The following is a 17220-nucleotide window of genomic DNA, read 5'->3' on the forward strand; positions in this document are numbered from 1 at the left end:
AGTATGGAAACTGAGTCCCCCAATTTTTATCCAAAATTCACTAATCCCTTGAAAATTCAATTCTGTTCATTTTCCCCTAATAATTACTATAATTAAAAAATGAGAATCTATGGTAAGGAAAATTCTGACCAAATTTCTCAAGCAAACAACATACCTTTTTATAAAAAAAAAAAATCCTCACAGAAGAATCTTATTTTGTTTCAATGAAACTCCCCTCTGAAGATCATCATTCATATTCAAATTGCAAGAAGTAAATATATATCACTGTCAAAACTATTACAATAGCCATTATTTTGAATTATGTTTCCACTAATTACCTCGTGTTAGCAAAGACAACATGAGCTGCCTTCATGACTAAGACCTATTGAAAGGCACCTTAAAAGTTCTAACTAGAATCAAACTGAAAGTAGCCACTTTCAGATAGCCTTCTTGTCATCCATACCATTGGGTCTTTTAAATAAATAAGCTTTAGCATATAACAAAGAAATCCACATTAATGCAGATTTTCAGGTTTATTTTTCAAAGAATTTTATATAGAGCAACTCCCCCCTACCACCCATCTGTCTACTTTATCAGTTTAAATGACATTTTTTTTCTGGAGACATCAATCATCTCTCCAGCATAGCAACATAAATATCACCTTGAGACTGACATATGCTGAACGCTCTCAATTTTTCTATTTATAATTCATTAATGTATCTTGAGACAGAAGTATATTTTCATTAATACATCAAAACCTTTTCTGACCCCAACCATTTAAATTATCTGTAGGTGTTAAGATATGTCTTATTCACCTTGAGTTTGAACAGACTTGAACTGAGTATAAATTCAAAAGGTAAAACCTTCTGTTACTACTGTAAAAAAAATTAATTACAGAAAAATTAAGGAAGCTTGTAATAGGCTTCTTTTTAAATGTATTTTGAAATTTTAAAAATGCATTAGTATTTTTTTTCTTTTTACCCTTCAAAAATCTTTCCATTGGGAAATTCAGTTTAAAATTTTTGTTAAATACAGTTACTTTCTTTTTTAAAAAATCTTAATCATTTATGGAATACAAACTAAGTAAAATATAAGTAAGTTTAGAATATTATTATAAACATGAAGCAAATACTGTTATTAACTTTGGTATATTACTTTGCATTATATTTTTCATTTGTTATTTTTTAAAAATGTCTATTTCTATGGAAAAAGAATAGGGTATTTAAAGGGTAAATATAAGCTATTTTGATTTAGTTTCTATATTAAGCCACAGCAAAATATCCACAAACTTTTATTGAACATCTATAACCTTTTTTCATTCCATTCAAATGTCAAACCCCAGATCCTTTTCCTCTAAAGTATACCAGGTCCATTTCTCTTACCATTAGCAGTCATGGCCCTAGTTCAAACTCTGACCCACTGCGTGCATTTCTTACTTGTGCTAACATCACATCAAGTCTCCCAGTCTTCTATCACCTACTGCTTCCCAGGTTACTTTTTACATTTTTCTACATAAGGCCTCTGATGCTTCTCCAATATAAAAAAGCATAGAAATGAAGGATCTTCATAAACCTACAATGGTTTCCAACCCCAACTCCCACATTCACCAAAATCTTCACCTTATACATACAATCTTTGGTCCAATCATTAAGACCTACTCAAAAATGCTCTATTGTTTACTACAGCCTCAGTAATGTCTTGTCCCAACCACCTTTCTGCTTGAACTATTGGAACCAGTTTCTATCAGTCAAAGATTACCTACAATCATCTGACAAATCATCACTAGACTCTAAGGTCCCTGGGCGAAGATAATTATCTACCACAGTTCTTACAGTCTATGATTAAAATGACTACAGGAGTCTCTAGTAGCAGGAAGAATCAATGGTATTTCAACTGTCAGTCATTACATGAATAATCTCAGGAATGGTTCCAAATAGTTTACTATAAGAAGTGAGGCTGGAAATCCAAAATACTTACTAAAAATGCTACCTGTTGAGTCACTTAAATAGATTCACCCTAAAATGTGTTAATTCCATTTTCTACAAGATACCATATTGTATGATCTTAAGAAATTATAATCTATACAATTAGGTAAACTAAATTTTAAACAGAATCCACTTTCATCCTCTAAAAAGCTCCTGGTAGCCAACAGCTCAGCACATGAGCTTACTTGCTTTCAAAATCCCACGAAAATTACAAGAAGCTCTATATAGTCAGCAAACACAAGACCGGGAGCTGACTGTGGCTCAGATCATGAACTCCTTATTGACAAATTCAGACTGAAATCGAAGAAAGTAGGGAAAACCACTAGACCATTCAGGTATGACCTAAATCAAATTCCTTATGATTATGCAGTGGAAGTGAGAAATAGATTTAAGGGACTAGATCTGATAGAGTGCCTGATGAACTATGGACGGCGGTTCGTGACAGAGACAGAGATCAAGATCATCCCCTTGGAAAAGAAATGCAAAAAAGCAAAATGGCTGTCTGGGGAGGCCTTACAAATAACTGTGAAGAAAAGAGAAGTGAAAAACAAAGGAGAAAAGGAAAGATATAAGCATCTGAATGCAGAGTTCCAAAGAATAGCAAGGAGAGATAAGAAAGCTTTCCTCGGCGATCAGTGCAAAGAAATAGAGGAAAACAACAGAATGGGAGAGACCAGAGATCTCTTCAAGAAAATTAGAGATACCAAGGGAACATTTCATGCAAAGATGGGCTCAATAAAGGACAGAAATGGTAGGGACCCAACAGAAGCAGGAAGATATTAAGAAGAGGTGGCAAGAATACACAGAAGAACTGTACAAAAAAGATCTTAATGACCCAGATAATCACGATGGTGTGATCACTCACTTAGACCCAGACATCTTGGTATGTGAAGTCAAGTGGGCCTTAGAAAGAATCACTATGAACAAAGATAGTGGAGGTGATGGAATTCCAGTTGAGCTATTTCAAATCCTGAAAGATGATGCTGTGAAAGTGCTGTACTCAATATGCCAGCAAATTTGGAAAACTCCGCAGTGGCCACAGGACTGGAAAAGGTCAGTTTTTATTCCAATCCCAAAGAAAAGCAATGCCAAAGAATGCTCAAAGTACCACACAATTGCACTCATCTCACACGCTAGTAAAGTAATGCTCAAAATTCTCCAAGCCAGGCTTCAGCAATACGTGAACCGTGAACTTCCTGATGTTCAAGCTGGTTTCAGAAAAGGCAAAGGAACCAGAAATCAAATTGCCAACATCCATTGGATCATCAAAAACGCAACAGAGTTCCAGAAAAACATCTACTGCTGCTTTATTGACTATGCCAAAGCCTTTGACTGTGTGGATCACAATAAACTGTGGGAAATTCTGAAAGAGATAGGAATACCAGACCACTTGACCTGCCTCTTGAGAAACCTATATGCAGGTCAGGAAGCAACAGTTAGAACTGGACATGGAACAACAGACTGGTTCCAAATAGGAAAAGGAGTACATCAAGGCTGTATATTGTCACCCTGCTTATTTAACTTCTATGCAGAGTACATTATGAGAAATGCTGGGCTGGAAGAAGCACAAGCTGGAATCAAGATTGCCGGGAGAAATATCAATAATCTCAGATATGCAGATGACACCACCATTATGGCAGAAAGTGAAGAGGAACTAAAAAGCCTCTATGATGAAAGTGAGAGAGGAGAGTGAAAAAGTTGGCTTAAAGCTCAACATTCAGAAAACGAAGATCATGGCATTTGGTCCCATCACTTCATGGCAAATAGATGGGGAAACAGTGGAAACAGTGTCAGACTTTATTTTTTTGAGCTCCAGAATCACTGCATATGGTGATTGCAGCCATGAAATTAGAAGATGCTTACTCCTTGGAAGGAAAGTTATGACCAACCTAGATAGCATATTCAAAAGCAGAGACATTACTTTGCCAACAAAAGTCCATCTAGTCAAGGCTATGGTTTTTCCAGTGGTCGTGTATGGATGTGAAAGTTGGACTGTGAAGAAAGCTGAGTGCTAAAAAACTGATGCTTTTGAACTGTGGTGTTGGAGAAGACTCTTGAGAGTCCCTTGCACTGCAAGGAGATCCAACCAGGCCATTCTAAAGGAAATCAGTCCTGGGATTTCTTTGGAAGGAATGATGCTAAAGCTGAAACTCCAATACTTTGGCCACCTCATGTGAAGAGTTGACTCATTGGAAAAGACTCTGATGCTGGGAGGGATTGGGGGCAGGAAGAGAAGGGGACAAGGATGAGATGGCTGGATGGCATCACTGACTCGATGGACGTGAGTCTGAGTGAACTCCAGGAGTTGGTGATGGACAGGGAGGCCTGGCATGCTGCAGTTCATGGGGTCGCAAAGAGTCGTACACGACTGAGTGACTGAACTGAACTGAACATTAGCTGTAACTTCATATGACTTCATCTGATCAAATACCATAATATACTTTTAAATTAACCACAGAATCATAGAATTTGGGTAGAGGAATCAGAAAGTATTTAGCTAAATTGAGAAAGAAAATGATTACATTTTACAAGCTAAACCATCCAAACAGTACATTTAATCCAGGCCTGTGGTTAGTGTGGGGGGTAAGGGGTAGGGGAGTAGAGGGGTAGGTAGGGTGGGGAGCAGACCTACTACAGAATTGGGAGTATTAAAGTAAAAGCTACCAGGAAAATAAGCACTGCTACCTATAAGCTCAATTCTAAAAAAAAAAAAAAAAAAAAACTCTGAAAGCTGCAAGGAATATAATTTATCTAGTTCCAGCAACTGAATTTCATGAGGATCTAGCCTTAAGTCCTTCCCAGGTGTATCTGCAAGGGAAAACATTTCTATTTCCTGTCTGTGTTGAAAAAGATAAAAAAGCAGTAAAATAAAATTTGGAGGAAAGGATAGAATTAGAAATTAAAAATAGAGGATATATAAATTTGGTGTATGTGTGTCAGTCGCTCAGTCGTGTCTGACTCTTTGCAACCCCATGACTGTAGCCCACCAGGCTCCTCTGTCCATGGAATTCTCCAGGCCAAGAATACTGGAGTGGGTTGCCATTTCCTTCTCCAAGGCATCTTCCTGACCCAGGGATTGAACCCAGGTCTCCTGCATTGCAGGGAGATGCTTTACTGTCTGAGCTACTAGCTGCTGCTGCTGCTAAGTGACTTCAGTCGTGTTTGACTCTGTGCAACCCTACAGATGGCAGTCCACCAGGCTCCTCCATCCCTGGGACTCTCCAGGCAAGAATACTAGAGTGGGTTGCCATTTCCTTCTCCAATGCATGAAAGTGAAAAGTGAATGTGAAGTCGCACAGTCATGTCCGGCTCTTAGCGACCTCATGGACTGTAGCCTACCAGGCTCCTCCGTCCATGGGATTTTCCAGGCAAGCGTACTGGAGTGGATTGCCATTCCCTTCTCCTTTGTGCTACTAGGGAAAGCCCTTAGATTTGGTAGGTAATTATTTCACTGGGCTTCTCTTGTGACTCAGCTTGTAAAGAATCCACCTGCAATGAGGGAGACCTGGATTTGATCCCTGGGTTGGGAAGATATCCCTGGAGAAAGGAACAGCTACCCACTCCAGTATTCTGGCCTGGAGAATTCCATGGGGTTGCAAAGAGTTGGACACAACTGAGCAACTTACACTTTATTTCACTGGGTCAGAGTCATTTTACAAACTATAATAATATAAAATTTTACAAACAAGATGGCATAAGAACAGAGATGCAGTGTCATTTATGCAATATTATATTCCTAAAAAGAGCTGTGAATGTTTGATATTTTCTAAGTTATAATTTAAACTTAACCTTTCATTATGTTATCAGCCACCCCTAATTTCTCTCTCAATGTGGCACTCTGGTATACGGTTAGAGCTTTTGAGTGCTTTTGCACGTTGCTGGGCTTAGAAATGTTCCCTGTTATTCCTCAGCCTTTTAAGTGAAGCCTCCCCTTTCTTGATATGTCATGGTCACCAGTGAGGAATGCTGGGTAGCGGTAAAGGGCAACAGTCAAAACAAGAATATACAGAGTTTCTGCCTGAACTCTGAGGTTTCCTTCTCATAGGTTAAGATAAGATGATGTTCTTATTCATGAGCATTTGAAAGATTCAGATGAATCTATAAACAATATTAAATAATGATACAGCCCTAAGTTTACAAAAGTAAGATGTTAAATACAAAAGCATAAAATTCTAAGAGAAGAAAAGGTTAAATATTTAAGAAAGGAAAGTGATTATATTTCTTTAAAAAGACATAAAAAACCCAAAGTCAAACAAAAGTCAACTTGAGTATTTTTCCTCAGCTGAAAGCACTTAATACGCAGGTGGTAAAATGCTAAGCATTTAGCAAATCCACCCACAAAGAAAGTGGGCCAAGCTGTGTGGTCCATCATCACCTTCTTCTTTCCCTAAAAGTATCCACGCCAGGAGATCCCCACTAAGCACAAGAGTGACATCGCAAGAGGTCTGATGTTTGATCCTATAATTTACATCTAAATAAATATTACTCATTCAGTCAGCTAAAATAAAAAAACTATGTCAAACTATGTACACTCCAACTAAAAAGCCATGTATACAAGAAATCCAAAAGATAGTTTTTTATAAGTAATAAAGTAGACAAAAATCTAGTGATATTAATAAAAATGGAGAATATATATGGAATATTTGGAATGAAAACAATGACATAAGTACTCATAAAATGAAACTTTTAAAAATTAATAGAACACTATAAATACTTTAATATCAATATATTTATAAATACGGCAGAAATTGACAACTATCTTAAATATACACTAAACTGACTTTTTAAAAAAAGCATGTATGTTATGTGCATGTGTGGCCTGTTTAAAAAGTGTTTAATAACAAAAAAAGACCGAATTAGACTTATATTTTAAAAATATAATCAATAACTAAAAATCTTTCCAATTCTTCCCCAAACCTTAAAGATTCTTTTTAATATTCAAACTCTGAGACCAAAAAAAGATTGAAGGCTCTGATTCCTTCAATGAGGCTAGCAGAAAAGGGCAAGGAAAATACTGGCAAACCCAAACCCACAGTAAATAACAGATGCAAGCTACCTGTATGAGAGGTACACATGAGGTATGTGCCTTTTCACAGATCCATGTGACTATAAGTATGAACTTAAATGAATATGCTATGTTCTTCAAAGTGATACAAAGGATGCATTATCCCTGAAAGAACAGAACTAAAATACAAATCAATTTCCTATAGCTTGCTCTTGGAGTTATCATTAAATATTAAAGAAAGATTAATGTGTCACAAAAAAAAGAGCTCTTCAATATTGTGTGATTGTTTTTTTAATTTAGAAAGTTGTTTGTTTTTTAAACTAAATGAGTTGTGGAAAAGCTACTGTAGTATCTTACAGCTATTTTACAAGTACACTCATAATTTCATGGGACGAAAACAATCACAACTCAGAAATTTCACTGTGCAATAGAAAAAATACACTTAAAGCTATATATTTTGAGAACCAATATGAAATGGCAAAAAATAAATATCTTTTGCAATTTAAAGTTATAGAATTACTCCTTCAGTCATCCAAGAACCAAGAAGTAAGTTTTTATTAAAATGAAATAAAAGCACCGATAGCTATGAATTCACCCGGAGGATATAACTAACCACTGGTGATACAGTCATTTATAGAGAACATTGTCATTTTGCCTTCATAATGCATTTTCTCCCTGCTGATACCAGACTGTAGATTAAATGACACACAAAAAAGCTAACATCATCTCCTCATGAGTTAATATTATCTCCTCATGCACTATTTCCTAGAACTACTAAGTGTTACAGCCTTTTCTAAAGGGAAATATTAGAAGAGGAAAAAAGAGACAGATTCATCTAATCTAAAAGTCTAAATTAGCTCTTGCCCTAATTGCATTCATGTATCACTGGCAAAGCTACTGTTTTATTTAATTTGAAGGAAAGCAAAAAAATATTTAATTACTTAAACATAACACTACAATATTTAATTACATAAAGATAACTGTGAAATATATAACTTATGGAAGGGATCATAAAAAAATATTTGCTATATTTACTTACGCAATGTTACAAAGATTTTAAACTAAAACTTCTCTCAACATTTTATTATATGCATATATAATCTGCTTTAGTAGATCAAATAATTTGTAATTGACTAGGAACAGAGAATAAGTGATATTTAGCATTATGATAAAGACTAGAAGTTATCTGTCCATCTCGCACTCATTACTACTGATCTTAAATTTCATTACCAAAGTCTGCATTAGAATTCCTCTAAATTTCTCTCCATCACCCCTTGAAGGTACAGCAACAGTAAGAGGCCGATTAAATAAATCAATCTATTTCCAGGGGATAGTTATTTTATTGACACTATATTAATATAAATAAGAAATCAAGCATTACATAAAGCAAAGAAACTAGACATATATCACTAAATCTAAGAGTCAGTTTTCCTTCAACTAATATAATGTGAATTTAATAATTGTGGGAATAAAGCACAAACCCAATTAAATATTTTTCTAAAAGAGGAATCAAATTCTAGTACTAAAACTGCAGATTTCCTTAAAAAACTTTTCTTGTGTCTTCCAATGTTTGGTAGTCTGGCATTACAGAAATAACTGCTGTAGTATTCATAACTTTGTTCATGTTATAAATATTCCATAATAATTTTTCAGAGAGGTAACTAATGTGAGATAGTATGTATAGACCCACCACCCAGTTTAAGAAGAATATTACCATTCCTTTGACGCTCCCTGTCTTTCCCTATTCACTCTCTTCTCAGTTCCCTCAGACATAGCTACCCTGACTATTGTACATTCTGGTTCCTATTCACCACCTATGTCTGACCACAGAATATATTGTTAATTTTGCAGGAGCCATACTATATATATATTCTTCCAATGCATGCTTTCATCATTCAATACTTTGTTCCAGAATTTAATCTATATTTTCTCAGCTTTCACAATATCTTCACTGTTGTACTGTATTTCATTAAATGAATATATCACAATATATTTATTGATTTTACTGTTGGTGGAAATTTCTGGTGTTTTGCTATCATACAATTTTGCTCTTCGGGCTCTTGTATATATCCTGTGTACGTGTGACATCTGGCTTGGAGGGAACACAAGCCTTTAACTTTTAGAAATAACACCAAGCTATTTTTCAAAGTGGCTGCACCATTTGAGCTCCCACCCACAGTTCATCACTACTGCACTTGTTCTACCTCCTCACCAACACTTGAAGTTGTTAGTCTTTGCATTTTGGCCAATCTCTTTTGTGTACAATGGTATCTCATTGTGGTTTCATTTATTTCCCCAGCTAATAAGAAGACTGTATGCCTGCTTTTCATTTAATAACCATCAGATTTTCATTTCTGTAAGGTGAAACTCAAGTCATCAGCCCATTTTTCTACTGGATTATCTTTTTCTTATTGATTCAAAGCATTTGCTGTAAATTTTGGATATCACTCCTTTGACAATTTTATGTGTTTTAAATATCTTCTCCCTGTGGCATTTTTCATTTTCATTATATTTTGATCAGCAAAAGTTCTTAATTTTCATGTAATTGGCTTTTTCTTCCAATCTTTCTTTTACAGTTTCTGCTTTTTATATCTTATTTAAAAATATTTCCCTACTCTAAGGTCATAAAGGTTTTTTCTTATATTTTCTAATAGTTTTATAATTTTGACTTTCACATTTAATCTAGCTGGAATTGATTTTTATGTATGGTTTGAGGTACAAGGTCTAATTTTGTATCTACCACAATTTGGTGCTCAAAAAACAACTGTTTACTTATATAAGCACAATCTAACTAAAGACCAAGTAAGGTGAAGAATGTTTTCTAAAAGGTGTCTTCTTTGATTAAGCATTGATTAAACTCCCATACAGATATTTGACCCACTTTATAACGGATCATGTTTAACTCAAAGAAGAAATTTTCCATTAATAAAATCACTTTTATGTATTTTACATTATCAATACTCTTTTAAATAGTCATAGAAGTTCAGAATATATCTGAATACTTTTCATCCAAGTATGGACAACTCCAACTAAACATCTTTTTTAAGCCAATTTGGAAAATATTCTAGGTCTAGAAATCCATTAAAACAAGCCTAAAACACTTAAGTGACTTTGGTTGCTGCCCCATCCCCCAAAAACTAACCATTATACCGTAGGTGCTTTCTTATAGAATCTTCTTTGTAATATCCACTTATGAACAAAATCGTAATGCATACATGAACTGGTAGTCACCTTTCATTAAAATTCTAACTACTTAAATGTAGCACTGCCCCATGTGAAAAAAAGGAGCTTAAATAGTTTAGATCTTTGTCTCCCAGTTATCTTCTGGCAATAAGGGAAACACACTCTAACATTAATTCCCTATTTTCATAACTTTAAGAATAAGCCGCTCCAATCAGGAGCTGGAAAAAGGTGAGAGAGAAAAAGTTAAAATAAATCATTAATGACATATTTACCGGTTTGATTCGAAGCTTACCACCCACCACTTCAAGAATGGCATGTCTTCTGGACACTCTCTTATCTGTTATCTACAGGGGGAAAAAAAATTAACATTTCAAACACAGCCACCTTCCTTAAAACAACAACAACAACAACAACAACAAAAAACCCCACAGCAATGTTTCTGAAATTAGTAGACTAGATATGAAATCTATTACTCATTTGTTGACTGTACATTGAAACGACTGTCCTTGCTGAATACATATCGAAAACAACTCAGAGATTAAGGACCTCCCCAGAGTCACAGAAAAATAAATAGTGAAGCAGAGACTCAAGCTTGGAACTTAATAGATCCCAAAACCTTTCACGATCATTTCAAGACATATCTTTAGCAGGAGTTATCAATAAAATTCATAAGATGAGAAAAAAATCTATATAATATGTATCAGGAAACATTTCAAATACAGAAAATATACCATGTGTTATAATGAAAAAAGGTCTTAACAAGCAGCAGTCTGGTAAATGTAAAAGGTGTGCACTTTTACATTTGGTGTGTACTTCTGCACACCAAAGTTTAAAACTTGCTTGCACTTTAAGTGTTGAAATTGCCAAGCAAGCCTTCCCTACATGGCTATTAACTCAACAGTTAAGAAGATTATCTTCATGATTTGTAGTTTTATGTAATGAAAATGTTTCAATCATCAACTTTACTTAATAGCATAATTATTTGGCCTATCTCTGCATTACCTTAGTATTTATCACTTCATCTCTAACCTTATCCACATCAGGACCAAAATTATCAGTAAAAACAGACTGCAGCAAGGCCTAAATTCAATTAAATCCACTCAGTTCAGTTCAATCCCATTAGTTCTGCAAAAACTTGCAAAAATATGAAATTTCCAGGAATCACTACTCATTTTTTTAACCAAAGAGCAATTCCACACTTATGGCTGTTCAGTTCAGTTGCATCCAATTCTTTGAGACCTCATGGACGGCAGCATGTCAGGCTTCCCTGTCCATCACCAACTCCCCGAGAATATTCAAGGTCTTGGCCATTAAGTTGGTGATGCCATCCAACCATCTCATCTTGTCATCTCCTTCTCCTCCTGCCTTCAATCTTTCCCAGCATCAGGGTCTTCAAATGAGTCAGTTCTTCGCATCACATGGCCAAAGTACTGGAGTTTCAGCTTCAGCATCAGTCCTTGCAATGAATATTCAGGACTAATTTCCTTTAGAATGGACTGGTTAGATCTCCTTGCAGTCCAAGGGACTCTCAAGAGTCCTCTAACACAACAGTTCAAAAGCATCAGTTCTTCAGCACTCAGCTTTATAGTCCAATACTCACATCCATACATGACTACTGGAAAAACCATAGCCTTAACTAGATGGACCTTTGTTGGCAAAGTAATGGCTCTGCTTTTTAATATGCTATCTAGGTTGGTCATAACTTTTCTTCCAAGGAGCAAGTGGCTGTGGTCACCATCTGCAGTGATTTTGGAGCCCCAAAAAATAAAGTCACTGTTTCCATTGTTTCCCCATCTATTTGCCATGAAGTGATGGGACCAGATGCCATTCAGATTTCCTGAATGTTGAGTTTTAAGCCAACTTTTTCACTCTCCTCTTTCACTTTCTAGAGGCTCTTTAGTTCTTCTTCACTTTTTGCCATAAGGGTGGTGTCATCTGCGTATCTGAGGTTATTGATATTTCTCCTGGCAATCTTGATTCCAGCTTGTGCTTCATTCAGCCCAGCATTTGTCATGATGTACTCTGCATGTAGGTTAAATAAGCAGGGTGACAATATACAGTCTTGGGGTATTCCTTTCCTAATCTGAAACCAGTCTGTTGTTCCATGTCCAGTTCTAACTGTTGCTTCCTGACCTGCATACAGATTTCTCATGAGGCAGGTCAGGTGGTTTGGTATTCCCATCTCTTTCAGAATTTTCCACAGTTTATTGTGATCCACACAGTCAAAGGCTTTGACACAGTCAATAAAGCAGCAGTAGACGTTTTTCTGGAACTCTTTTGCTTTTTCGATGATCCAACAGATGTTGGCAATTTGATTTTTGGTTCCTCTGCCTTTTCTAAATCCAGCTTAAATATCTGGAAGTTCATGGTTCACATATTGTTGAAGCCTGGCTTGGAGAATTTTGAGCATTACTTTACTAGCGTGTGAGATGAGTGCGATTGTGCGGTAGTTTGAGCATTCTTTGGCATTGCCTTTCTTTGGGATTGGAATGAAAACTGACCTTTTCCAGTCCTGTGGCCACTGCGGAGTTTTCCAAATTTGCTGGCATATTGAGTGCAACACTTTCACAGCATCATCTTTTAGGATTTGAACTAGTTCTGCTGGAATTCCATCATCTCCACTAGCTTTGTTCATAGTGATGCTTCCTAAGGCCAACTTGACTTATGGCTGTGACTATACAAAAATAGTAACATCCAGCATCACAGTGAAACAAATTCCATATATGTGACTTTTCCACAAAGCTACAGTTAACGTTTAGGACATTTTCTAAAATAAAGTATCTTACAGGTGTGTGTTTGTTCACTCAGTTCTGTCTGACTCTTTGCAATTCCATGAACTGTATAGCCTACCAGGTTCCTCTGCCCATAGGATTATCCCAGCAAGAATACTGGAGTGGGTTGCCATTTCCTCCTCCAGGGGATCTTCTGGACCCAGGGATCAAACTGGCATCTCCTACAGCTGCTGCATTGGCAGGAGGGTTTTTTACCACTGAGCCACCTGGGAAGCCTATTTAAAATACACCCATTATTAGCTACAAAGGCCATTTCTGAAAATTAAATATAAACTGTTAGCCAATCAGAAAAGAGAGGATAGAAATTTGGAGGCTCTTATATTCTTCCCATAATGCATCTTAGTGGGCCCAAAACAGCAGTCATCTGATAAGCCACTTCACCATTCACACAGATTTTATGATTTGCATAGAACTTTCACTTAAATGTTGAGCTACACCATAATGCTGTCATAAATGTTATTCACATTTTACATATTGGAAATTCAAAGTCCAGAGAATTTTAGTTGCTTGTGTAGGTCACTCTTCACACAGTAAGTATTCCAATTCCATAATTAACAAAAATAAATACGTGAGAAAAAGTCATGTATTATTACTCTACACCTACATGTAATCATTCAGAAATAGTTTCAAGAACTGCAAATTATTCTGAGGCGAGGAGTAAGAAGTTTCTATATATAACTTGGGGAGTAATATCTTATTGTTAACTTCAATTATACAAATTGATCTTCTAACCAACAGAGTAACAAACTGTCAAATATAAAACCATGATATATAATTATAGTTCATGTAATAGTCCAACTTGGGTTTCTTTCATTTTCAAGCCATGTTTTTGCAGAAAGCAATGATATAAAGGTTTAATGACCTCTAGTGGACACATGTTTCTTCAACAGTGTGATTTCACTGCAAGCTGTGTATTTCTATAGTACCCACAAAAGTGCTTTAAAGAGTCTCTGAAATTAACATCATTCAGGCATTCAGCTACAACTGTCCCTTTTATGCCACACCTCTAAATAATGAGTAAGTTACAAAACAATCAGTTCAGTCGCTCAGTCGTGTCCGACTCTTTGCGACACCATGGACTGCAGCATGCCAGGCCTCCCTGTCCCTCACCAACTCCCGGAGTTTACTCAAACTCATGTCCATTGAGCTGCTAATACAAAACAGTAATTTATGCTTTTTCAATAGAGAGCTTAAAGGTTTAACAAATGATGTTTAAAGCTTATTTTAATTTCAGGATCGGGGTGGTAAGGGGCTTAAAGGAGTAAGGTCATAAACTGATCCTAAAGATCTGATGACCTGCTTTATGTAACAGCAATCACTGCTTTTTGTGCAGAGTAAATATCCACACATTTTTATTAACATACAAACTGTAATGGCAATTATTTATCAAGACCACAGCATTGTTCTATATTTATCACATATATTTTTTCCCATCACAAAACCTGTGGAAGATACTACCATCTTTATTTTACAGGTGAGAAATGGAACGGCAGAGAGGTTACAGAGCCAATAAGCAGAGGACAGGGGCCAGGATTTGTGATTTAAAGACACCTTCGCTCTTAGTGCTGTACTGCTTCCCTCATTATCGTTATGTAAAACATCATTTTTAGATGATTTAACATCAGCTTAACTGTCTAAACTAGAACATATTAAAAATCTAGAAATAAGACAAATGGCTATTTATTAAGCAAGTAGACATTCTGGGAAAACTCAAGCCCTAAATAAAGTTTCAAGATGCCTTCAGACTTTCATATGGTCCTGTTTATTCTAAGAGCACACCCAAGTCTAATGAGTCATGTGAATTTCCAGTTGTCTATTCACAGTAGACAATAAAGTGCATAGAGTTTAGTAGGCAGTGCATTGACAATGGTGTTGGTCTGCAAGTGGAAAGAGGTTAAAGAAAATCCAAGAAATGTAAGGACTCAAAGTAGTACACTGGTTAGAGGCTACTGAGAGTAGGTTGAAAGACGTAACATCCTTCAAAAGGTACTAAAGGCTTACTATGGAGAACACTATGGAAGATCCTTTAAAAAATAAAAATAGAGCTACCCTCAGACTCTGCAATCCCACTCCTCGGAATATATCCAGAGAAAAACATGATCGGAAAGGATACATGCACCCCAGTGTTCACTGCAGCACTATTTACAATAGCCAGGACCTGGAAGCAACTTAAATGTCCATTAACAGGAGAATGGATAAAGAAAATGTGGTACATATATACAATGGAGTATTAGTCAGCCATTAAAAAGAGTGGAAAATTGCCATTTGCAGCAACATGGATAGATAGTGTTATACTGAGTGAAGTAAGTCAGAGAAGGAGAAATATCGTATGACATCCCTTATATGTGGAATCTAAAAAGAAATGATACAACTGAACTCACAAAACAGAAAAAGACTCACAAACTTAGAGGATGAACTTACAGTTGCTAGAGGGAAGGATCGGGGAAGGAACAGTTAGGGAGTTTGGGATGGACATGTACACACTGCTATATTTCAAGTGGATATCAACAAGGACCTACTGTTTAGCATATGGAAGTCTGATCAATGGTATGTGGCAGCCTGAATGAGAGTTTGGGGGAAAATGTATACATGTATACCTATGGCCATCCCTCCCTGTTCACGTGAAATTATTACAACACTGTTAGTCAGCTATACCTCAATACAAAATAAAAAGGTTTTCTTTAAAAAAAAAAAAAAGATACTTACAGCTTCTCTGTTGCTAACTCACTAATTTGCAACAGAGAAAGAGAAAGTAAATGTGGCAAAATGTTAACAACTAATCTAAGATTATGTAGCCTTAATCTAAGTTAAGGCTACATAGGTACTTTTGTACCAGCCTTTCAACTTTTCAACAGGCCTGAAATCTTTCAAACTAAAAAGTTGAGAGGAAAATAGTTAATATTTTTGAGGTGTTGATACATTTTTGTTTGGTACTAAAAGGATTATCATTGGGTTATTGAAAAAGCAGTAAACATGATAAAAGCAGTGTGACATGATAATTGAAGTATGATTTAATTTACAGCTATGCCACTGAAATTAATAAGCTTCTATTAGTTGTATCTACTTTTTCTCTTAAACTTCTTTGATTTAGACTAAGCACCACAAACTGGTAGCCAACACAGGAAATCACTCAGTATCTTTTTTAAATTTGTGCTCTGAAGAGTACACGTACCCTCCATCTCCTCAGAGTCCCTAGCACTCCCTATAATCTTCCACTTAGGCCACTCCACTCTTCTGCATATCTGGCTCTGCAGGCATTTCAATTTGTAACTCATGATTTAAACTACACCCAAACTTTTTAGATGCTAATTCTTGACATGTATCATGTATACAAGTTGCTACTAGTTGCTTAATCAGTATCCATTCACTTCTTCTTTTACACTAATTTTACTTAAATTTTGTTTAGGGTAACATGATATCCAGTTAAAAACATCCAAAAGCCGAGAATTCCTCATCACTGTAGATGGCTCAGATACTTAGTTCGAGCCAAGCACAAACAAAAGACTGTGTATGAACCATGTTTTCTAGTTTCTATACCTGATGCTTTGGTATCTAAGACTGCTGACTAGAGAAAGACTACTTCTAAAGAGACAGTAAAAGACTTACCTGCAAGTGCAACCTTCATATGCAAATGAACCCATTCAAAGCCATACCCCAATCTTGGCTTTACCTGATTTTTACACTGTCCTAACCACTCTGGCTAGCATCAGACAAGGAGAGGTGGCCCTCATAGCCCAGAGTCCCATATAATTATTTAAATTAGATGATACTCTGTTTCCCTGCCTTGCCCATTCATTTCCAAGAAAACCACAAGAAAGGCTTTCCTGCAGTTCCCCTAGCTCTGCCTTCTGCCCTCCACCAATCCTGTGTGGTCCTGTGTGGCGCAGTGTGCCCTTATTTCTCTCTGGAATTTTAATTCTCTCTTCAACAACTATCATCTCCTGGTCCCTGGGCCTCACCATACCTAACGAAACAACAAAACTACATTTCAAAACAGAGTAGAGCTTCTAGGAAGACTCACGTGTTCCTGGTAAAAAGGAACAGGCTCAAACGGCCTACACCTTTTCCCGTCTGCCTTTCTCCTTTTCTTCCTGCTCACATGCATACACCTCGAAGTACAGCAGCTGTCTTATGAGTACAGACAGGAAGCCATACGCAAAGCACGACCAAGAAGGAGCAGAGAACAGGGGTTCCTTGAACAGCTGCACTAGCCCTGGACTGACTGCCCCTGAGATTCTGTTACAGAAGAAAAATGAATTTGATTACACTGCTGTTT

General features: G+C 36.4%; 1 protein-coding gene across 14 annotated transcripts in view; it reads right to left on the reverse strand.

Moving 5' to 3' along the window:
- APLF (aprataxin and PNKP like factor) overlaps positions 1-17220 on the reverse strand; it is a 135543-nt gene that overhangs the window by 109590 nt on the left and 8733 nt on the right. For 12 of the 14 annotated variants that reach the window (XM_086326270.1, XM_086326269.1, XM_086326275.1 and 9 more), the window contains exon 2: positions 10425-10496. In XM_086326270.1, the coding sequence (XP_086182396.1) occupies positions 10425-10496 (72 nt within the window). Of the gene's footprint in view, positions 1-10424; positions 10497-13002; positions 13160-17220 lie in introns of those variants that run through there. The other 2 variants (XM_086326277.1, XM_086326274.1) reach the window with 2 other exon arrangements.

This window comes from Bos grunniens, chromosome 11 (genome assembly GCF_055505025.1).
Source record: "Bos grunniens cultivar Pamir isolate PY7600 chromosome 11, Bosgru_T2T1.0, whole genome shotgun sequence".
In the NCBI taxonomy this organism is placed as follows: Eukaryota; Metazoa; Chordata; class Mammalia; order Artiodactyla; family Bovidae; genus Bos; species Bos grunniens.